The sequence below is a fragment of the Vulpes lagopus genome, chromosome 5 (genome assembly GCF_018345385.1).
Source record: "Vulpes lagopus strain Blue_001 chromosome 5, ASM1834538v1, whole genome shotgun sequence".
Taxonomy (NCBI): Eukaryota; Metazoa; Chordata; class Mammalia; order Carnivora; family Canidae; genus Vulpes; species Vulpes lagopus.
This window is the reverse complement of record NC_054828.1, coordinates 97,150,027-97,174,225: the sequence shown is the minus strand read 5'-3', so window position 1 is coordinate 97,174,225 and position 24,199 is coordinate 97,150,027. Positions and strand designations below refer to the sequence as shown.

The following is a 24,199-nucleotide window of genomic DNA, read 5'->3' as shown; positions in this document are numbered from 1 at the left end:
CAGGAAGATATTTTATCTAGCAGCTTATGGGCATGGTTTATAGCTTCAAAATATTTAGACATATGGTAGACATTTACACATGGCTTTCATTTATACTATTGCCCTACAAGTATTAGATGTGGCCTTGCTTCTTAGCCCAACATATTCTTTATTTAGTGTCTTCCTATGACTTTTCTCCAAATATTCTCTTACACTGAGAATTTACCTTTTGGATTCTCCCTGAAAATACCCAGCTCAGTTCTTTCGTAATTAGCTTGCCAGTTTTTTAAATTATTAATTTGTAATTCCTCCTATTTCCTAAATATGGATCCTTAGTCAGATATATTTATTTTTATATATATATATAAATATAAATATAAATATAAATATATATATATATATATATATATATATATACACATACACACACACACATACATACACACACGCCAAACATCATATCCTATTCTGTGGCTTTCCTTTTCGTTCTCTGGATGGTGTTTTTTGATAAATAAACGTTCTCATTTTCAAGGTTGCTAATTCATCAGTTTCTTCCTTTATCCCTAGAGATTTTTTTGTGTCCTCTTTAAGATCTTTACCTAATGCAAGTTTATAAAGATTTTCTCGTTTTCTTTTAAAAGCTTTATTGCCTTACCTTCATATTTAGATGCATCAACTCACAATGAATCTGCAACTGATTTTGTGTACTATAGAGGTCAAGATTAATTTTGTTTTCCAAATGTAGATCCACTGATTCAGCCTCATTTATTGAAAAGTCCGTTTTCCCCCCATTGATCTACAATGTCACCTTTGTTATAAACCAAGTGACTATATCTATCAATCGATGGATAGATAGGTATCTTTCCTTTGGTCTACTTGTCTCTCCTGTGCCCAAACCACATTTTCTTAATGACTATAGCTTTGTGCTTAAATACTGTAACTTTTATAGGTCTTGATATCTGGGAGTATTAAGTCTTCCAACTTTCTTCATCAAGATTGCTTTCGTTATTCTTCGACCTTTGCGTTTCTGCATACATTTTAGAATTGCCTTGTCGATTTCCGTCCGCAGACACGGGACTGGGCTTTGGAACGTTTCATCTTTACCCACAAATCTTCCCTTCGGAACAGTAGGGTGGAGGAGCCGCAACGTGCGGCACAGAAGGGGATCCTCGGCTGGCACCGCTCCCTGGCTGGGACCCGGGACTCAGGGGGCCGCGCCGTCTCCGTTCTCCCTAAGTAGCACCTTATCAAGGGTGCGCCAAAGCCGCGCTCGCCCCGGCCAGCCGCCAGCTCCCTGGGAGCCCGGAGCAGGGAACAGCGCGAGCTGCGGAGCGCGGTCCCCACCCCCGCCCGACAACCCGGCCGGGGCGCGGGCGGCCGCGCGGCACCACGGGGCGGAGGCGGGGCCGCTCCCGCAGCTGCGGGAGGAGGGGACGGGGGAGGAGGGGACGGGGAGGGAGACGGGGAGGGGGCGCGGCCTCCGGAAGGCCGTGCGGCGTCAGGGGGCGGGGGCGGGGCCGCGCCGGGAGCTGAGGGGGGAGGGGAGGGGGAGGGGACAGGAGGACGGGGAGATGACGGGGCGGGGATGGGGAGGGGAGGGGATGGGGAGGGGAGGGGATGGGGAGGGGAGGGGAGGGGATGGGAGGGGATAGGGAGGGGAGGGGAGGGGATGGGGAGGGGCCGGGAGAGGGCGCAGCCTCCGGAAGGCAGCGCGGCATCACGGGGCGGGGGCGGGGCCGCGCCGGGAGCTGAGGGGGGAGGGGAGGGGGAGGGGACGGGGAGGGGTCGGGGAGGGGACGGGGAGGGGTCGGGGAGGGGGCGCGGCCTCCGGAAGGCCGCGCGGCGTCAGGGGGCGGGGGTGGGGCCGCGCCGGGAGCTGAAGGGGGAGGGGAAAGGGGAGGGGACAAGGGGAGGGGAGGGGGAAGGGGAGGGGAGAAGACGGGGAGGGGGATGGAGAGGGGAGGGGAGGGGATGGGGAGGGGAGGGGAGGGGAGGGGGAGGGGAGGGGTCGGGAGAGGGCGCGGCCTCCGGACGGCCGCGCGGCATCACGGGGCGGGGGCGGGGCCGCGCCGGGAGCGGAAGGGGGAGGGGAGGGGAAGGGAAGGGGAGGGGTCGGGGAGGGGGCGCGGCTTCCGGACGGCCGCGCGGCATCACGGGGCGGGGGCGGGGCCGCGCCGGGGAGCTGCCGGGGGAGGGGACGGGGGAGGGGACGGGGAGGGGACGGGGAGGGGGCGCGGCCTCCGGGCTGACGCGCGGGCGCCCGGGCGCGGCGCCAGCGGGACCCCAGTGGCTCGGGGAGCCGGCGCGGCGGCGGGCGTCCGGGCGGCTTCCGCACTGAGCCGCCCCCTCTGCCCAGCCGGCTGGTCCCTGCGGCGGCGGCCCGGGCGACCCGGGCGCACGGCCCTTCGCCATGTACACCTTCGTGGTGCGCGACGAGAACAGCAGCGTCTACGCCGAGGTGTCGCGGCTGCTGCTCGCCACCGGGCACTGGAAGAGGCTGAGGCGCGACAACCCCAGGTTCAACCTGATGCTGGGCGAGAGGAACCGGCTGCCCTTCGGGAGACTGGGTGAGCGCCCCGGGTCCCCGCCCTCCCGCTCCTCCCACGGCCCTCAGCACCAGCGCTTTTGTCTTAAGGTCATAAATCTTCCTCTCCGTCGTTCCTCGGGCATGGAGCAGAAGGATGCGGAGAGGTCTAAAGCCCAACCGCTTTGCATGCCTTCCCGTCCCGTAAGCGGGGTTCCGGGCCGCCGCCGCCTCCGGACAATGGCGCGTCCCTGCAGCCCGGGGGGCGTGGGCCGCGCGTTCCCGCCCTGCCCCGGCCGGCGCCCCCGGACCGCGCACCGCGGAGCTGCGGCGGGACCAGGCCCCGCGGAGCCGGCGCGCGACCCGCCTCCGGCTGGAGTCCTCTTGCGAATTTCCTGCACGGCGGATTCCACCCCGCCTGGTGTAGGCGCGGGGCGATCCTTGTGCGTGGTGAAAACGCTGCCGATTCAGCTCCCCGAGGGCTCACACACACTGGGATTTGCAAAAGACCTCTAGAACCCAAAGGCAGGAGTTCCAGAGTGAGCCCGGCCGGGGAAGGGCCGAAGGGTGTCTGATTTAGCCCTTTCCTTAGCTTCCCCGAGCATTTTACATGACACTGGCTTCCCCCTGTGTTCCACTTCTCTGCCCTGCCCATCCCGAGGGAGTTAGCCTCACTCACATGATTGATGCTGGCTGGGCATCATCATGTCCACATCCTCGCCTGTAGGGAGGAGCAGGGGAAAGGAGAGGACCGGCAGCGCCTTTCCGGATGACGTCATCGAGAAGTTGTGCAGATCACTTCAACTTACCTCCCGTTGACCTGGACAGTCTCGTGGCTTCTCCTCACTGCGCAGCCATCCTGGAGATGCAGCCTCTCTCAGAGTAGCTATGTCCCTTTCCAAAATTCTCCTGGGGTGGGGACCAAATCGAATTGCCAAAGACAGAAGACGAAAATCAATGATGAGGAAAGGTCATCTCTGCCCTGGAAGGCAACCCAGAGAGGGTGGTGTTCAGTGTCCAGCAGAGGACACAGTTTTTAGAAATAGGTGTGGTCAGAGGGTAGAGAGGTTGAATGGGCAGATTGAAAACAGGCCATTTGACTGGCTCCTGGTGAGCTTACATGAGAGCTTTTCCGTGAGGGGCTTGTATAGTTGTAGTAATTTCAGGAAGGAAGGGTGTTGCATAGCTTTATGGGAATTTTTTCTTTGGAATGGTACCATGGACAGCTTTTTATTGTTATACAACTTTAGAATGTATGCGTGATGGGGACTCCATGGAGGGGCTGATTCCAACCCCCAGAACTCTGAGACTACAGGGAACGTGTCTGGAGATTCGCTTTTGTTAACCTGTCTCTCCAGGAAACCTTCGGCAAAGAGGATACCTTTCCTGAAAGAAGAAATACTTACAGTTGAGAAAATATATTTCCTTCTTGCTCTGTCCACTTCCCTGCCATACTGACTTACCTTCTTCCCTGGACGGGTCAATGCCTGGCTGTAAAAGTTTAGGAGGAATCCTAATATTAAAAACAGACCAAATTGTTTCTACTGGGGCTGAAGCAGGGGTGGTTGGCATTGCTGTGATGCTCAGGACTAGAGGGAAAAGGAGCAGAAATTTATAGGGTCCACATCCTAAACAGGATCACAGAGTCAGCAGATGATAAGTAAACATTTGATTTTTATGGAAAAGAAAACAGAATCCTACACCCATATATTTATGTGTCTTCAGTGTTAGGGATATTTAATTTTTGCTGTAAGTGCACTGTGTGAAACCCAATGAGATGGCTTATAGAGCCAGGTAAAGTGTCAGGAATGCTTGGTGCCATGGAGATGAGAAGGTAGGTGGTTCAGGTGTGAGCCAGGTACATCTGCCCCAGGGAGACCCTGAGAGCTAGTTAGTACCTAAATATTTTTATTCAATTATATGCTTTTCTCAGACATGTTCTTACCTCTGGCATCTTCTACTCAAACTCCTTTGGTTTTACTTTTATTTTTGTTGCTGGAAAGTCAGTACATTTTGTTAGGATTTCAAATCAAAATTGAGGCTTTTGTTTTTGTATGTATCTTTTCTGCTCTATTTTATAGAGGAGGGGATAAGCAATAAGATTTATTGAGGATGAGTTTCTCTGTAGAGGATACACAGAAGAAAATCCTCAGGGCTTTTGATTTTATAGACATGGCTTCTCCACCTTCGTTTACGTCTTGTGTCTCTCTTAGACTCTTGCAGAGGTAGACATGCTTGAGAACAGCAATATTGTAGTTCTTTTGCCTTCCTTGATGGCTGTAGAAAACCAAGGTTGGGGTGTCAAAGCATGACTATGAAAGCTGTATTGTACAGAAATTATTAAGTCCCTCTGTGTTAAGCGAAGAGTAGGGTGTGGTGGGGATCAAGAGAAATAGAAAGTACCCTTCCACCCTAGGAAGATAAAGGCAGCAGCGTCTTTGGCAGAGCTAGGATGTTGATACCCTAATATCCACCATGGGGCGAGGGAGGGTTTCCAGTGCCATGCTGTGAAAGAGGAGTACAGGTGGGCAATGGAATTGTTCCATTTTCACCAACAAGTCCTGAAATGGGAGAAAGGAAAGCTGGGCATGACACAGCTGTTCTCTCTTCGGCATGCTGGTGCTGACATTGTCATTTCCCACCTGTCCTCTTTCCCTTCTGAGCCTCCTCTTTCCTTTATAGGTCACGAGCCTGGGCTGATGCAGTTGGTGAATTACTACAGGGGGGCTGACAAACTGTGTCGCAAAGCTTCTTTAGTGAAGTAAGTGTTTAAGATCCATTTGATGTATTACATAAATCTTTTAGCTTTCCTCCTGAAGCACTTCAGCAAAAATGTGGGGTTTTTTTTTTTAAAGGATAAAAATACTTTTGTCTAAAAAGCCAACAGTATTAATTCTGGTGCATCCTCTGTGCTACTTTGATTGCAATCTAAAACTTTGCTGTTTGTGCTTAATAAAGCCCACATGAGGCTCCCTAGAAGCAGAAGGGGAAACGAGGTTTCTTGTATGGGATATTTACTGGGGGGCAGGTGGAAGCTCTTGGGAGAAACTCACTTGGAAGCAAGGGGTTGGGGGATAGACAGTGGGAGAAGAAGCCAAGCAAAGATACAGTTTTAGCTCAAGTTGCTTCTCAGCCTGACTCCACAGAGCTCAAGAGTTAATGGTACCTCAGAGTTGAGACAAGATGACCTGGCTTCTGTCCTTTAATATCAGGAAGCCTCTGGCTGTGGGAGGAAGTGGAAAATGTAGCTTCCCCATTTCTGGGCAGGGGCTAGACCCTAGAGAAAAGGCATGCATAAAGTCTTGGCAGCCAGCTCACAGCAGCCAGGAGTCCCCTCAGAAGGAACACCCAGGCTGGGTATAACACTATCTGTTACACTGCCCTTCTCTGAGCAGTGCGGTTATGGCAGTGTCGTAAGAATGATACCATAAGGTAGAGGCAGCAGTATTATACAGTGATTGAAAGCTAGGATCAGCAGCTTGGGTTTTAATCCCAGCTCTTCCTCTTCTTAGCTGGGGCAGGTTTCCTCATCCTTCTGAGCCTCAGAATCTACCTCATAAGGTAACTGTAAGGATTAAATAGGGCAACACGTGTAAAGTGTATAGCACAGTGGTAAACAGTAAGTATTTGACTCTGTGCCTCAGTTTCCTTCTCTGTAGTAGAAATCGCCATTATAAACAAAATGGTGATAATAATAGTAACTAACTACCTTGGAGTTATTAGAATTAATTAAGTTAATTTATATACTGGCTTTGAGTAATGTCTGTCTCAGAGTTCACACTACATAAGTAAAAGCTCTTGTTATTGCTGTTATTATGGCTGTTACTGCTGTTACTGTTTTCATTTCAGTTGAGAAAAACTGGGTAGTGCCCCTAAAATTGGGGCTTTAATGGGTCTCCAGTATTCTTTCCATGATGATTGGTAAACAGGTGTGTGTAGCCAAACAAATCATTTAGGGAAGAAGACACTGGAAGATATGACTCAGTGCACATGCTCTTTTCTCCTTTCACATTTCTCCGGGCTCCATCTATTTCCAAGGTTGGGTGTTCATGGCATCATTTTCTCCTTTTTGCTTACACTCACTGGCTCCAGTAACTAACGTATCCACTTCTTTCTGTGATAGATTTTCGTGATTCACCAGCTACCCCTAAAGGTGAGCAAGGCTTTGTGACGTCTTGTTAGTACATTTTTAAAAAATTTTATTTATTTGACAGATGTGTGCACATGCACAAGCAGGATGGGGGAGAAGCGCAGAGGGACAGGGAGAAGCAGACTCTCTACTGAGCAGGGAGCCCGATGTGGGGCTTGATCCTAGGACCCTGAGATCATGACCTGAGCTAAAGACAGATGTCTAACCGACTGAGCTACCCAGCTGCCCCTTGTTGTTACATATTTACATATTTAGAATGCAGAAGATTGTTTCACTAGAACTAAGAGTAGAAGTGGGACGTGATTGTTTATCCAGATTATTTAGAAATTTTTTAAAAAGGTTTATTCAGTCTTTACTATGATTTTTAAAAACTGAAGATAAAGGTAGAATTTAGCTTTTATAATTATGAACAGAGGATACTGTAAAAAAAATATATATATATATATAAAACATCCTACATATTTGCATAGTTAGCATCTATAATAAAGTAGAGAGAGTACATGGCTGGAGTCCTGATCAGGTCTGAGTAGGTATGACCCTGGGCAACACCACTGTGAATCCCAGTGACCCATCTGTAAATGTAGATGGTGGTGATCATACTTGCTCTTTGTCCCTCTGCGGCATGTAACATGGTCTGTGATGGCACCTTGTAAATGGTGACATGACTTATGCAGGCTGGGAGTTGTCCTTCATTCTGTCAGGTATCCTGCAAGGGATTGTAGTAGTTCCAGAAATTGATGATTCCCTTTGTCATTTTGTTTCTCTCTCATAATTTTGTATGGCTTGAAAGGGTTCCAGAGAGTTAAAAATGTAATTTTTCTCATTTAAAGTAGGACAAAATGGCAGCTCCTAGAGGACAACTGGGTTGACCATGGCCATAGCATTTAGTCTTGAGCTAAGACAGTTGTCATCTGTACAGATGGGACCATGGACCATATGATTGGGCATCCCTCACAGGGCTCCCCAGAACCTTAATAGGGTTTTCCACTGGACCCTTTACAGCATGTCCCTTCCTCCTGTTACTTTGGAGAATTTAAGAAATTCATCAAGGCCTTGAGGCTGTAGTCACAGAGCCCTTTTCTTCTTTTCTTCTGACCCAGGATAGAGGCTTTCTTTTCCTCTTGTGAGTTTTTCTCCCTTGTATATATAAATAAGCCTCCATTTGTGATATCTTTCCAAATGGGCTTCTGAGGAAATGCAACAGTTGCAAAGGATGCTGTCCAGCAGAAATAGAATGAAAGCCACTTGTGCAATTTTAAACTTCCTAGTTGCAAAATTAAAATAAGTACAAAGAAACAGGTGCAGTTTATTTTAATATGTTTTATTTGACCAGAAAAATCCAAAATAACCACTTTGACATGTTATTCATGTAAAAAATAGTCAGTGAGATATTTTATATATTTTATTTTCATTCTGAGTCTTCAAAATCTGGTGTGCATTTTACATTTTTGTTACATCTTAATCCAGACAATAAAGTTTCATTTGAAACCCTTGTTATATTTCATAAAAATTTATGATTGAAAAAGTAGATTTATATACTGAAGTTGTTCCCACATAAACTTTTTCAGTGACTGAAAGAAAAATCATTTTCCTGTAATAGTTGCATGTACATTGACAAAACTGGTTCATATTTTTAGAATAATTGACTTTTCAAAACTGTGTCCAAGTTAAATAAATTTGCTAACTCTTGTGTCAACACAGTATTATTAATATCAAATTCAAATAGCAGTGCCTGGGTGGCTCAGTCAGTTGGGTAGCTGCCATCAACTCAGGTCATGATCCCAGGGTGCTGGTACTGAGCCCTGCATCAGGCTCCCTGCTCAGAAGAGAGTCTGCTTCTCTCTCTCCCTCTTCCCCTCCCTCATCTCACTTGCTCTCTCTGTCAAATAAATAAAATAAAATCTTAAAAAAAGAAATATTGAATAAATTGAAAAGAAACTCTAAATTTAACAATATCAACAGTGCTCTTCAAACTTTTCTTTAGTTTTTGCAGCCAATTTACATAATGCTGTGTATTTCAATTTAAATCTACACACTGAGTCATGTTTAAAAATATGTAAAATCATTATTGTTAACTTGTATTATGAGGTTGAAACACAAATTCTTACACCTGTCTGGTTAAGTCCTAAATAAGATCTTCTTTTCCCTTCCTTGGAGCTTTGAATTTAGCTTGATTATATGGAGTGTGGATATCGGCAAGAAAATGTCAATCCCACTGCCATTTTTTATCTTTGATTATTATTATTATTTTTAAAGACTTTATTTATTTATTCATAGAGACACAGAGAGAGAGAGAGAGAGAGGGAGGCAGAGACACAGGCAGAGGGAGAAACAGGCACCATGCAGAGAGCCTGACGTGGGACTTGATCCAGGGTCTCCAGGATCACACCCTGGGCTGCAGGCGGCGCTAAACCGCTGCGCCACCGGGGCTGCCCTATCTTTGATTATTGCCCTATCTTTAATTAATTATTGATTTGAGAAGCATTTTCTTTTATTTCAAGGAAATCTGATTTGGAGTTGACAATACAGTGAGTCTTTGTAGAGCTCCTTTATCTCTCAATCAGTGAACAGAGGCAGGGAACACAGTGTCATTAAATCCATTGTCTTCTGTTTCTTTCAACAGTTCATACTGGAGAATCATTGTAGCATTTGCAAGTATATACTAAACCATTTCAACAACTGTATCCATGATAGATTTCATAGAGTGGGCTTCAGAAAACTGAGCGCAAGTGTTTCCAATATGTAACATATAGTAAAATGAAGCAATTAAAGAAGCATCAGTCTATTAAAATCCTCGTAAGTCAGAGTTCAACCCAACCTAGCTGAAGTACTGTCACAATAGAAATTTTCACACATAGAAATTCTTTGACAGATGTAAAAGATTAAAAAATATCTGTACCACAAGATTGATAGTTTTAAGACTACAATTTGAGGGATCCCTGGGTGGCGCAGCGGTTTGGCGTTTGTCTTTGGCCCAGGGCGCGATCCTGGAGACCCGGGATCGAATCCCACATCAGGCTCCCGGTGCATGGAGCCTGCTTCTCCCTCTGCCTGTGTCTCTGCCTCTCTCTCTCTCTGTGTGACTATCATAAATAAATAAAAATTAAAAAAAAAAAAGACTACAATTTGATAATATTTTTTCATGTATTTGAAAATTCTTTGAAACAGAGCGTATGTAAAGTATCAAATCGGCAACATCTCATGTCACAGAACTAACTATAGAAAAATATTTAAGATTTTTTACTTTTGAATCAGTCTTTGATATTATTAGAAAGGTCTTGTACTCCTTGTGCTATGTTCATGACTTAGCTAAAGATTGTTCACTTTTTGTAAAATATCTTTTTTACTCTTTTCCTCAAAATATTTCGTCTAACTGTATTTCTACCTAAAATGTTTTTTTTTAAGATTTTATGTAATTATTTTAGAGAGAGAGAGAGAGAGAGAAAGGGTGTGCACAAGGGAGAGGAAAGGGCAGAGGGAGAGGGAGAAGCAGACTCCCCACTGAGCAGAAAGCCAGACTCAGGACTCTATCCCAGGACCCGGAGGTCATGACCTGAGCTGAAGGCACTTAACTGGCTAAGCCACCCCCATGCCCTTAAAATGATTTTCTTTTGGGGCGTTTGAGTAGCTCATTCAGTTGAGTATATGACTCTTGGTTTCGGCCCAAGTCATGATCTCAGGGTCATGAGATCAAAATCTGCACTGGGCTCTGCGCTTAGTGGGAAGCCTGCTTGAGATTCTCTTCCTTCTCACCCCGTGTGTTTGCACACTCACATGCTCTCTCTCACTCTCTCTAAAACCAAGTAAATAAATCTCTTTAAAAAATGGTTTTCTTTTTTGTTTAAGAATCCATGCCATTTTGTAACTGACTGAAGTTACAAGCTCAGAGCCTGTTAAAATTTTGTTTATCATTTTTTGTTAGGTATTTAATTCTGATTTCAACCTCAAATTTCACTGATTATCTTTTTAAGTTTTTACTTAAATTCCAGTTGGTTAACATACAGTGTAATATTAGTTTCAAGGTGTACAAGTTAGTGATTCAACCCCTGGTGCTCATAACAGAAAGTGTACTCCTTAATTACCCCATCACCTATTTAACCCATCCCCCTTCCCTCTGGTAACCATCAGTTTATTCTCTATAGTTAAGAGTCTGTTCCTCGGTTTATCTCTCTCTCTCAGTCTTTTGTTTTATTTTTGTTTTTGTTTGGTAGTTGAAGGAAACGGGTTATGAAATTCATTATGTATTTGCTGAAAATTCCTCCTTTGTACAGTAAACTTTTTTTTTCATTTTACTCTGCTATAGCAAGTTCCAATTGCCATTCATTATGAAATTTCTGACATACTTTCTGACAGTTCTTTTTTTTTTTCTTTACTGTTTAGTCATAGTTCTAGCTTTGGCATCCTCACTCAATTCTGCATCAGTCTTTGATTAAAAAAAATAAGAAGAATAAAAAACTGAGAGAAGAAGAAATATCTTATACTAACAAAACCATGCTAAATGAATGTTTTCTATGCACTAGGAATGTGCTGGAGGATGTGTTCCTGTAGTTGTCAGGTTTAGAGCTGATAAGGGAATTCTGGCAATGCAAATGTGGATAATATACAAGCTCAAAGGGAATGAAGCTATCACATTAACTTGACAAAACATTTAGCATCAGTAATATGCCTTTGTTTTAAATTTAAAAATTTGTTCATACTTATTTTTAACTAGATAGTTACATTTTACATTAGTTACCAATTATGATTTACATAGCTGTCATTGTAACTCATGCTGTCTGCGTAATAAACACAATATAATGCTTCATCAGGGCATGGGAGATAAAGCCACTTGAGCTGAATCAGTCTATTGTCTTTGAGTAGAACAGTGATGTGTTTATGTATACAGTAGAAACATAATGCGCCTGACATGCACGCCGCAGTACCACAAAAATATCTTAGGTCATGTAGTGGTTAATGTCATCCTACCAAAAGAGTACAATTGTGATTAATGGAAAAATATTTTACAATACCTCAGTTTTTACATCAAAACTAATAAAAGTTTGGGACACCTGGGTGGCTTATTGGTTGAGCGTCTACACCTTTGGCTCAGGTCATGATCCTGGGGTCCTGGGATCAAGCCCCGCATCTGGCTACCTGCTCAGTGGAGATCTTGCTTCTCCCTCTCCCTCTGCTGCTCCCCATACTTGTGCATGCAAGCATGCTCTCTCTCTCTGTTAAATAAATAAAATCTTAAAATTAAAAAATAAATCTCAGTTAAACATTTCATTATTTCTGCCATTTGCTCATAGACTGGTTTCTGCAGGTTAACACAGGCTTAGCATGAATAATTCTGTTTTAGATAGAGAAGGGAGCACAGCTTAGGGAAGGCCTGCAGATGTCTTTGGATCAGTTCCCTCCTGGCTCTGAGACCTGCAGAGTAAGAATAAATGTTGAGTGAGGACTGGAAGTTTGGAGCTTGCATAAGGGCTATTTTTTACTACCTTTATGATCTTGGGAAATTTATTTCTCTGTGACCCAGTAGCTAATTTGTGAAACTGAATGCTAGTACCTCCCCCTCTGGAGGTCTGATTGGAGGGTAAACGCAATGGGAAGCCCTTCATAAGCCCTTGTGTTTATTAAGTGCCTTGCCTACAGCCTGACTTTATCTTCCATCATGTTATATTATTTTGGGGGCAGGAGATATGTTTAGTTATGACCACTGGGGTCGTGTGTCCCATTAGAAAGATTCCTCCTATATCTGTCATTGACACAAGGTTGAGCTAAAAGCAAGAAATGAAGAACTAAAATAAGTCTTCAGATAATTGAGATTCCTAAGCAGTAGTCTTTGCTCTCCAGAGAGTTGGGCCAAGATAGTATTTTTTCTAGTAAGCCAAATAATTTCCTAAGTTCTCTACTTTTTTTTTTTTTCTTTGCTTGGGTCTAGCTCAACCACAACATATACACTAAAAAAGTATTATCTCAGAATTACTTCAAGTTCATTTTCCTTAGCGGTTTTTTTTTCTTTTAGATTTTATTTATTTATTCATGACAGACACACAGGGAGTGGCAGAGACACAGGCAGAGGGAGAAGTAGGTTTCATGCAGGGAGCCCAAATGGGACTTGATCCTGGGACCAGGATCACTGCGTTGAGCTGAAGGCAGACGCTCAACCGCTGAGCCACCCAGCGTCCCTAGAGATGTATTTTAAAAGGAGCTAAAATCCTGTATATTAAGCTCTTTCATAACTACTTGGAGCATGGCTTTAGGGTTGCATGTAATAGCTGGGTGCTGCCCAGTAGTACATTACAGGTCAGCTCAAGGAGGCCAAGAGCAAAGAGTGGGATAAAAAGATCAGCTCCTAAATAAAGAAAATGTTTTTTATTTTACTTTTTTAAGGAGTTTATTTACCCGAGAGAGAGCAAGATAGAGAGCATGAGCTGGGGCAGAGGGAGAGGGACAAGCAAACTCTCCACTGAGCAGGGAACCTGATATGGCTTTTGATCCCAGAACCCCAAGATCATGACCTGAGCTGAAGGCAGACAGATGCACAACTGACTGAGCCACCCAGACACCCAGTAAATAAAATCTTTACTTAAAAAACAAAAACAAAAACAAAAAAACCCCACAAACATCAGTTTCTGGCCCTGGTATTGCCCTACCTCCTTGACAAGCTCTGTGGGAAAGCACTGACTTTTCTGAATGGAGTGGTAGGGTGAATTAAGAAGGGAAACTGACCCTCTGTCATCTGTCAGGCTAATCAAGACAAGCCCAGACCTGGCTGAGTCCTGCACATGGTTTCCAGAGTCCTATGTGATTTATCCAACTAATCTCAAGACCCCAGTTGCTCCAGCACAGAATGGAATCCATCCACCGATCCATAACTCAAGGACAGATGAAAGAGAGTTCTTCCTGGCTTCTTACAATAGAAAGAAAGAAGATGGAGAGGGCAATGTTTGGATTGCAAAGTCATCAGCCGGTGCCAAAGGTAAGTTGGCATTGCTCTCCCTTTCTTCCTTTCTTGTAGGTTCCCATGGGTTTGTTCAATTGTGTGTTAGAATTCACTGATATCTTTAGATGAGTGGCTGTTCTAATCTGAATCCTCAAAGGTAGAGACCATGACTAATTACATAGTTTTAAATACTTACCTAGGTAATGATGACTTCTAAATGTATATCTCCAGCCAAAGTATTTCCCTTTAAGCTCCAGATCCAGTATGACAGGAATTTCAAATGTAACGTGTCTGATATAGACTCATTTCCTGCCCAATGTAACCCACTCCAACCTACCTCTTTCAGTCTTCCCACATAGTATGTGATCCCACTCTGCACCTAGTCTCTGAAGCCCCAAACCTAGGCTTCATCCCTGACTGCTCTTTTCATTATAATCCATACCTAATGCATCAGCAAATCTTGCTAGCTCTACCTTTAAAATATATTCCAAATTAGACCTTTTCTTGCGATTTCCACTGCTCTCACTTGAAGTCAAAACTACTGTTCTTTCTAGTCTGTGTAATTGCTGTGTCTGCTCACAGCTAGTTCTCCTTCTAAGACAGAGCAGTGACTAAAATTGTAAATCTGATCATGTTACTCCCTGCTCAAGACTTATCAGCTGGCTTCCCAATGCAGTTCAGATAAACTCCAGATTGCTGTTGGTAGCCTATACCATTTAACATTTGCTCCTATCTCTGATCCCATCTCCTATTCTTGGCCTTGCTCACTATTCTATAGCCACACCTGCCTGGAGTCCTACAAATTCTCTAAATTTGTCTGTGTATCTCAAATGTCTTTATGGATTATTTTCTATTTCAGCTCAAATATTGCCTTGTCAGAGAAGCCTTTTCTTTTCTAAAATAGACTTTATGCCCATTGCTCTCTGTCCTTTGCCATGCTTTATTTTTCCTCCTTGCACTAACCTTTTCCTAGCATTTACATTACATATCTGTTTATCTGCCTGTCTCCTCTCACACCATAAGCTCCATGTAAACACAGATTTTCTATCTTGTTCATCTCTACACTCCCCAGAGGCACTCAGTAAATGTGTGTTGAATGAATGCATAGAAGGAATGAGGTTTATAATATTGACTCAAGCTCAAAATACAGGCAGTTCCCAATGTAATGAACACATAAACATGGTCTGTCTCTATAGCTACCATCATATGCTCCTTTTAAAACCATTCTATTTTGAACTTACTTCTTCTTTTATTGCCTTGGAAGACCATCTGGCCATTGGTACTCATTTCTATCCCCGGTCCAGTGGACCTCACCTTCTTTTCTACCAACCATGAGACAAGGGGGCATCACCTGGAATCTCCTGAAAGTGGGAGAGTTGGACTCTTGCCACAAGCCAGGTACCTCACCTACTTCTCTTTCCCCTCTTGTGACCTCTTCTCAAGTACTATCCCCTAGTTTGGTTCTAATGATAAATGGGGGAATTGGAAGAGGAAATAGATATTTACAGTATTCCATATTCCTTCTGTGGACTTGGGCTTGAGTCAGGATGGCCATTGTAAGAACACCTTGTATCATGGAGCCTTAGCTGGTGTGAGAACCAGGAGTAAGGCAAGGTCCTTGGAGAAGGGCATGTCCAGTCATGGCAGTGATTTCATTGGGTGGTGTCTGAACCTTTGCCAAGACAGTCAGATTGATGGTCAACATTAGAGAGAGGTAAAAGAGGATAAAATGCCAAAAAAATGAAGAAATTTTGCTTTAGGGAGTTAAGTGGTATGCATTTGTTTTGTTTGGGAACTATAAAATAAAACCAATAGGATGAATAAATGGCTTTTATTCTTGTTAAATAAGTGTTTAATACCTACCACATGCTGGAAATAGTTGGGTCTTCACACTATATCCAGTATAAAGACCCCCTGTTCACCCCTCCGCTACCAGTCTTGGATCTGGGCTACCTTCACCTCTCACCTGGAGCATTGCTCCTTGTCCTCCTGCCCTTGGCCATTTTCCAGAATCTACACACGGTACAGCAGACAGAGATCCTATTAAAGCACAGTCAGACCTTGTCACATCTGTGTTCAGTGCTGTTTCCTTGGTGCCAGGGTAGCACATGGAACCCATCAAAAGTTCAATATATGTATTGAGTGATGAATGAATGAATGAAGTAATGAGTGGAGATACAGGGATAAAAAAACAGACATGATCTCTTGCCCACATGAACCCAATCTAGTCAGAAAGAAGGCTAGTGATGCATCTATTTCCAGATAAATAGTTGAGATGAGAACAAAGAACAAAAAAAACTTACCACCTTGAAACTCCTTAAAGAATTACAGAGTTTCCTCATAGTTTCTTCAGGTTAAGTTAGTGAATATTTAAAGAAATAATATTAGAAATACAGTTAAAGAGTACATGGAAACATGCTACATTGTATCCAAAACTTACAAAATGAATGTAGATTTTATGTATCATTTTATATCTACCAAATAAGATAGACCTTCAGTGACTGTTGCTGAAAGTTTGTTATGAACTACTTCCTCTTAGTTGTAATACACGCCTTTGAAAAAGCAACAGGATAATACAAAGGAAGAGCCATAAAGAGTGCATAGGCTTTGGCCCACTACTCTCATTCCTATGAAATTAACTCCAGGGAAATATTTTAAAAGCAACGACATTTACTACTATGTGATCTATAACAGCAGCATATTACTTAGAAACAAACCCACTGTCCAGCAGTCAGTAAACAATATATAATTTTGGGATTATATATACAATGAGATATTTTTTCAGCTGCTAACTTAATTGTGATGTTAACATAGAAATGAAAAAAAAATGACAATATACGGTGAGTTCACTATGAATGAGCCAGTCTTTGCCGTTATGGAAAGGAAGGTGATATTAAAAGAGAAAAATAATTATATTAGGAAATAAGACTATAGGTAACTTTTCTATTTCACTTTAATGCCATATCTTTTTTCAATGATAATAGGTTTTTAAAGTTATCGAGATGTATCTTTCTACTTCCATTATTTTCCCCACCTATCAGCATTAGGTGTATTTTCAATAATAGTGTACATAAGGAAATAGCATAAAGGAAATAAAGTTAGAGCAAATAGGAGACAATGTGAACAGATTTTGGAGAGCAAGGCGTCAAAGGTGGTACAGTTCCAGGGCATTAGTAGGAAGGGGTGTTTTAGGATAACTATTTTGGAAGTGAAAAGGAAGAGAAACTAAGGTCTGTACTAAAAAATTAGCAAGTGGAAATAAAGAGGAACCAGGATATCTGAGAGTGGTTTCTGAGGGAGATGAGACAGAAAGAATCCTCTTCCTACAAAAAGAGAGGAAGGAGCTTCTCCAAGTTGATTTGCAGTTTCTTGTTTAAGAGATAACCACATGGTAGAGCAAGTCACAGAAATGAGATAGTTGAAAAAGGGGCTGGGTTTTAGGAAAATTGAATCATTAAATTAAGTAACAAATTAATTTGTACTGAAAGCATGAGACCCAAATAGAGATGAGCTAGAAATCTAAAGCATAGATGAGAGGTCCTAGAACTAAGAAACTGAGTTCAGCAAGGTTGCACGATATGAGATCACACAAAAATCGATTGCATTTCTGTATATTAACAATGAATATATTGTAACTAAAGGTATAAACAATACCATTTATTAATAGTCACCCCAAAGAAAATGAGATGCTTAGGTATAAACTTAGCAAACACGTATAGGATCTTAATGCTGAAGATTACAAATCAACTGTGAAGGAGGTCGAAAAAGACCTAAGTAATTGGACAGACATACCATATTCATGGATTGCAAGACTCAACATAGTAAAGATGTCAGTTCACTCCCAAATTGGTCTATAGGCCTAATGCAACTGCTGTCAAGACCTCAACCAGCTTTTTGTGCAGACCTGAAGCTTCTTCTAAAATTCATATGGAAAGGTACAAGCCCTAGAATAGCTTAAACAATTTTGAAAAAGAAGAATCACTTGGGAGTAATCACTGTACCTCATATTAAAGCATACTCTATATAGCTACAGTAGTCACTACCCTGCAGTATTAGTAGGGGGACAGAAAAATAAATCTATAGAAGGAAGAACTCAGAAATAGACCCCACATATATAACTACTGATTTTTGACAAAGGTACAAAACAATTCAATAGAAGGACAGACTTTTGAACAAATGGGGCTGGAGCAAGTGAATATCCATAGATAAAAACAACTGAACTTCAATGTTAACCTTACATTAGGCAAAAACTAACTCAAGATGGGTTTTAGGACTTAAAATATAAAACTAAGGCAAAGTATTCTTAAACTTGATATCACATATATGACCATAAGAGTAAAAGCTGATAAGTCAAACCTCAACAATGAGGATTTTTTTTTTTCCTCTGTAAGACTCTATTAGAGGGATGCCTGGGTGGCTTAGCGGTTGAGAGTCTGCCTTTCACTCAGAGCATGATTCCAGAGTCCCGGGATTGAGTTCTACATTAGGCTTCCTGCATGGAGCCTGCTTCTCCCTCTGCCTAGGTCTCTGCCCCTCTCTCTGTGTCTCTCATGAATAAATAAATAAATAAATCTTAAAAAAGAAAAAAAGAAAGTCTCTATTAAAGAGGCTGAATGTACAAGCTACAGGCTTGGAGAAAATACCTCCAAACACATACCTGACAAAAGACTTTACATATATAATATATAAAAAACTTTAAAAACTCAACAGTTAAAAAAAAAAAAAAACAATCCAGTTAGAAAGGCAGAAGACCTGGGAATGCATTGAAAGATTCTACAGGGATCCCTGGGTGGCGCAGCGGTTTGGCGCCTGCCTTTGGCCCAGGGCGCGATCCTGGAGACCCAGGATCGAATCCCACATCGGGCTCCCAGTGCATGGAGCCTGCTTCTCCCTCTGCCTATGTCTCTGCCTCTCTCTCTCTCTGTGACTATCATAAATAAAAAAATAAATAAATTAAAAAATAAATAAATAAATAAAAATTAAAAAAAGAAAGATTCTACAGATAAAAAATAAGCAAATGAAAAGATTTTTAATTAATCATTAAGCATTAGGGAAATGCAAATTAGAACCACGATGCTCCTATTAAAATGGCTAAAATAAGAAATGGTAATGACAGCAAATGCTGCAAGAGTCATGAGAAACTAGATCAATCTGACGGTATTAGTGGGAATGTAAAATGGTACATTTTATTCTGGAAAAAAGTCTTGTAATTTCTCATTAAGCTAAACCTGTAACTACCAAGCAATTGCACACACCTGGGCATTTGTCTCAGAAAAATGAAGACTTATGTCTATGCAAAAACTTGCACTTGATTGTTCATAACAGCTTTATCTGTAGTAGCCCCAAACTGGAAGCAACTCAGATTCCTTCAGAAGCTGAGTAATTAAGCCAAATCGATATTATGGAATACTCCTGAACAATAAAAGGGAATGAAGTACTGATATATACAACAACTTGGATGAAATCTCCAGAGTCATGCCAAATGAAAGAAACCAATCCCCAAAGATCACATACTGTATAATTCTATTTATATAAAATTCCTGAAATAACAAAATTATGGAAATAGAGAATAGATGAGTAATTGTCAGGAAGATGTTATGGGGAGGGAGTAGTTGTGACTTGAAAAGAGCAACACTGGGGCACCTGGGTGGCTCAGTGGTTGAGCTTCTGCCTATGGCTCAGGTCATGATCCTGAGGTCCTGGGATGGAGTCCCACATCAGGCTCCTCATAGGGAACCTGCTTCTCCCTTTGCCTATGTTTCTGCCTCTCTCTGTCTCTCATGAGTAAATAAAATCTTTAAAAATAAAAAAAAAATAAAAATAAAAGAGCAACACTGAGGGATCCATTATAATGGAACTGTTCAAAATGGGAGTATATATTTGCAAATCATGTATCTTATAAGACACCTGTATCCAGAATGTGTAAAGAACTCTGATAACTCAATAATAAAAGGACAACTTCATTAAGATAAAAACAAAGAACCTAAATAGACATTTCTCCATAGAAGATATGCAAATAGCCATTAAGCATATGAAAACATGCTCAACATTGTTAGTCATGGGCAACCCTGGTGGCCCAGCAGTTTAGTGCCACCTTCGGCCCAGGGTGTGATCCTGGAGACCCGGGATCGAGTCTCACGTTGGGCTCCCTGCACGGAGCCTGCTTCTCCCTCTGCCTGTCTCTCTCTCTGTCATGAATAAATTTTAAAAATCTTAAAAAAAAAGAAAAAGAACGGGCAGCCCCAGTGGCTCAGCGGTTTAGCGCCACCTTCAGCCAGGCGTGATCCTGGAGACCCGGGATCGAGTCCCACGTCAGGCTCCCTACATGGAGCCTGCTTCTCCCTCTGCCTGTGTCTCTGCCCCCTCTCTCTCTCTGTCTCAAATAAATAAATAAATAAATAAATAAATAAATAAGAAAAAGAGCATTGTTAGTCATTAGGAAAATGCAAATCCAAACCACAATGAGAGACCACTGCACACCCACTGGGATAGCTATAATCAAGAAGACGGTAAGTGTTGGCAAGAATGTGAAAAAATTGGACAATACTTATGTATTGTTGAGAATGTAAAATGGTGTGGACATTTTGGAAATCAATTTTGCAGTTTCTCAAAAAGTTAAATGTAGAGTTGCCATATGACCCAACTATTCCACTCCTAGATATATTCACGAAAGAATTGAAAACCTGTCCACACAAAAACTTCTGTGCAGATCTTTTTTTTAAAAGATTTTATTTATTTATTCATGAGATATATATATATATATATATATATATATATATATATAGAGAGAGAGAGAGAGAGAGAGAGAGGCAGAGACACAGGCAGAGGAAGAAACAGGCCCCACGCAGGGAGCCCAACGTGGGACCCGATCCCAGGTCCCCAGGATCAGGCCCTGGGCTGAAGGCGGCGCTAAACTGCTGAGCCACCCGGGTTGCCCCTGTGCAGATCTTTTTAGCAGCATTACTCATAAGAGCCAAACAACAGTGGAAAAAACTCAAATTTCCATTGATTGATGAATGGATGAACAAAAATGGTATATCCAAACAATGGGATATTAACTAGTAATGGAAAGGAAGAATGAAGTAGAAATATATGCTACAACATGAACCTTGAGAATATTATGCTAGATGAAAAAGCCAGATACCAAGGCAACATACTATATGATTCCAGTTATATGAATCATCTGGACTAAGCAAATCCATAGAGACAAAGTAGATTCGTGGTTGTCAGAATAGGGTAAGGAAGCAATGGGGAGTAGACTGCTAATAGTTATTTTTGCTGGGAGATGATGAAAATGTTCTGAAATTGTTAGTAGTGGTTGCAAATCTCTTAGATATAGGAAAAGCCATTGAATTTTATACTTTAAAAGGGCAAATCTTATGGTATGTAACATATATCTCAAACCTGTTGATAAGGACATTGCATCATTTATTTAAAGTTTGTGGGTACTTTACATGTTTCAAATTTTTCCTATTACAATGCTGTAGGGAATTGACTTGTACAGTTGTGTTTATGCCCTAACTTTCTGGATATTTCTGTAAGCTATAGTGTGAGAGCTGGGTTTATTAAAGTCTTTGTCAGGGCAGCCAGTGGCCAGCAGTAAAGTGGCATTTATTTAGGATGCTTGGATATTTTGAGTATCTATAAAAATGAAATTCCATAGTTGGAGCCTGTCAAGGTCATGTTTACAGTCTTACCTAGAAAAAGAGTCAGATGGCCCTGGTGGTCTTGTGGACAGAGGGGAGAATGTGAGAGATTGAGGAAGTGATGGGATGGAGGAAGAAGGGTGAGCAGGCCAGTAGAAGCCTCCTCTCAGTTTCCTTCTGCTGTCAGTATTTCCCTTCGGGCTTTGTAGAGAGTTTTTCCCCTTGGGACAAACTGGACTTATTTCTGTGACAATTTTTTTCTGTTAGGTGAAGGCATCCTCATCTCCTCGGAGGCTACAGAGCTTCTGGATTTCATTGACAACCAGGGTCAGGTGCATGTGATCCAAAAATACCTTGAGCACCCTCTGCTTCTGGAGCCAGGTCACCGCAAGTTTGACATTCGGTAATGCATCAGTGTCCAGAGTTTTTATTACTAATCTGAGAAAAATGCAGTGGTGGGTGATAAGGGTAACATGGAATGTGAGGAGATATTTGACCATGTTTAATATGTAGCCAAAATTGAGCACAGCTGAATAGAACTGAGCTTCTGTATCTAATTTTGTATTTTTCCTTCAGTATTTCTCTTTTCTTTCTAGAAAACACTACTAAAATTGTGGATTTTCCTTTTTAGTATGTTCTCTTTAATCAAAATGACTTGTGGCTTCAAAGAGGAGGGTATAAAAGTATGGCGGTTGCTTATGGAAGAAGCTGAGAGGTGAAGAGAAAACACATTATCCAGACACGACAAATAATATGCCCTTGCTTAATTATTTGAGGCCTCTATTTTTTAAGGATTTCATAAACACCTCATACACCATTTTGGATTTTAACTTTCTGAGCAAAAGGCCTGTCAGAGAGTAAGAGATTGTATCGTGCTGTCAAAAGCTAAACAGCCCTCTCCCCAGCTTTCCTGTGGCCTTGCTGACATCTCTTCATTGAGTACTCCGTCTTCTTGATGTCTTCATGATGACTTGCTTCTTGAACACCAATCCTATGTCAGATCAGCTTCAGGATGAATAATCTTCCTCTTAAGATTACTAGTAGAGCAAACATGGTAAATGGAAGGTTTCATGGATAAACCTTAGGACTCAACCCATCTAAATCTCTTCAAAATGCTATCTTTTAAACAGATCAAGGACTCTGTCATTTATGGTAAACTTATTTGCCTCATTACGTTGATAATCTATTTTAGCTAATTGTCCTGGCTTGCCTCATATAATTTTAGAACCTACCTCCTTCTACTTCCCTCCAAAAACATTAAGGCATGGGGATGATGTATATACTATGGAGAAACCTTGGATGACTTGAGTGAAACTGTTTTTATTGACTTGCAGAAGCTGGGTCTTGGTGGATCATCAGTATAATATCTACCTCTATAAAGAGGGTGTGCTTCGGACTGCTTCAGAACCATATCATGTTGATAATTTCCAAGACAAAACCTGCCATTTGACCAATCATTGCATTCAAAAGGAGTACTCAAAGAACTATGGAAAGTACGAAGAAGGGAACGAAATGTTCTTTGAGGAGTTCAATCAGTACCTTATAAGTGCTTTGAACATTACCTTGGAAAGTAGTATTTTACTACAAATTAAACATATAATAAGGTAACTTAATTGTATCTTTTTTGGTTATGTGTCTTGAAGAAGCTTTGGGAGTTTGTGCCTTTCAAGGAATTATTCCATTTAAGCTGTCTGTTTTAAGGACAAAAATTATCTGTAATATTCCTTTATTATCCTTTCAGTATCTATAGATTCTGTTATGATGTCCCTGCTTGCATTCCTTATATTGGTAATTTATATTTTCTATTTTATTGGGACAGATTGGCTAGGGGGTCTACCAATATTATTAATTAATCTTTTTAAAAACTTGGTTTTATTGATTTTTTTGTTTTTATTTCTTTCTTATTACTTCTTCCTTCTGCTTTTTTGATGGGTTTAATTTGTTTTCTAGTTTCCTTAAGGTGAAAAGTTACATCATTGATTTGAAAGATTTCAATTTTTTTTTTTAAGATTTTACTTATTCATTTGAGAGAGAGAGAGCATGAGCAGGGCAAGGAGTAGAGGAGAAGCAGACTTCCTGTCAAGCAGAGATCCCAATTTGTGGCTCGATCCCGGGGAACATGACCTGAGCCAAAGGCAGATGCCTAACCAACTGAGCCACTTAGGCACCAAAAAGATTTCATTTTTTAAATGCATTTAATGCTGTCAGTTTCCCTCTAAGCACTCACTTGCTGCATCCCACAAGTTTTGCTATGTTTTCATTTCCATTTTATTAAAATATTTTCTAGTTTTTCTTGTAACTTCATCTTTGATTTGTATTATTTAGAAATTTTTGCTTAATTTCCAAATATTTGGGAATTTTCCAGATGTTTTCTTATTACTGATTTTTACTTTAATTCCATTATGGGGGAATCCCTGGGGGGCTCAGCAGTTGAGCATCTGGCTTTGGCCCAGGGCGTGATCCTGGAGTCCCAGGATTGAGTCCTGCATCAGGCTCCCTGCGTGGAGCCCGCTTCTCCCTCTGCCTGTGTCTCTGCCTCTCTCTCTCTCTCTCTTTCTCTCGATCTCTCCCTGTCTGTCTCTCATGAATAAATAATAAAATAAAATCTTAAAAAAATCATAATACAGTGGGCTTCTGGTGGATAGCATATAGTTAGGCTTTGTTTTTGTTTTGTGTAACAAAACATCTAGTATGGCAATCTCTACCTTTCTGATTGGTGTGTCTTTATCATTTAAATTTAATGTAATTATTGGTTTGGTTGGATATATGTGTACTATTTTATTATTTGCTATCTGCCCCCTTCTGGTTTTGTTTTTTATTTTCCCATTTCCTGCCTTTTAAAAATTATTTAGAGTTCCATTTTAATTTTTCTACTGAGTATTTGGCTCCCTTTCTCTTTTTAGTGGTTACTCTAGGGATTATGATTTATATATCTAGTATATATTTCACAGCCTTCTTAGAGTTAATAATTC

The 24,199-nt window shown here is 41.7% G+C and overlaps 1 protein-coding gene across 4 annotated transcripts in view; it reads left to right on the top strand.

Moving 5' to 3' along the window:
- Positions 1-2,185: 2,185 nt before the first annotated feature.
- Positions 2,186-24,199, top strand: part of TTL (tubulin tyrosine ligase) — a 34,771-nt gene continuing 12,757 nt past the window's right edge. Inside the window, exons 1-7 of one of the 4 annotated variants that reach the window (XM_041755918.1) lie at positions 2,414-2,546; positions 3,231-3,385; positions 3,862-3,910; positions 5,186-5,264; positions 13,385-13,617; positions 21,495-21,630; positions 22,562-22,831. In XM_041755918.1, the coding sequence (XP_041611852.1) occupies positions 5,203-5,264; positions 13,385-13,617; positions 21,495-21,630; positions 22,562-22,831 (701 nt within the window). In that variant the 5' untranslated portion in view covers positions 2,414-2,546; positions 3,231-3,385; positions 3,862-3,910; positions 5,186-5,202. Of the gene's footprint in view, positions 2,547-3,230; positions 3,911-5,185; positions 5,265-13,384; positions 13,618-21,494; positions 21,631-22,561; positions 22,832-24,199 lie in introns of all 4 variants that reach the window. The other 3 variants (XM_041755919.1, XM_041755917.1, XM_041755916.1) reach the window with 3 other exon arrangements.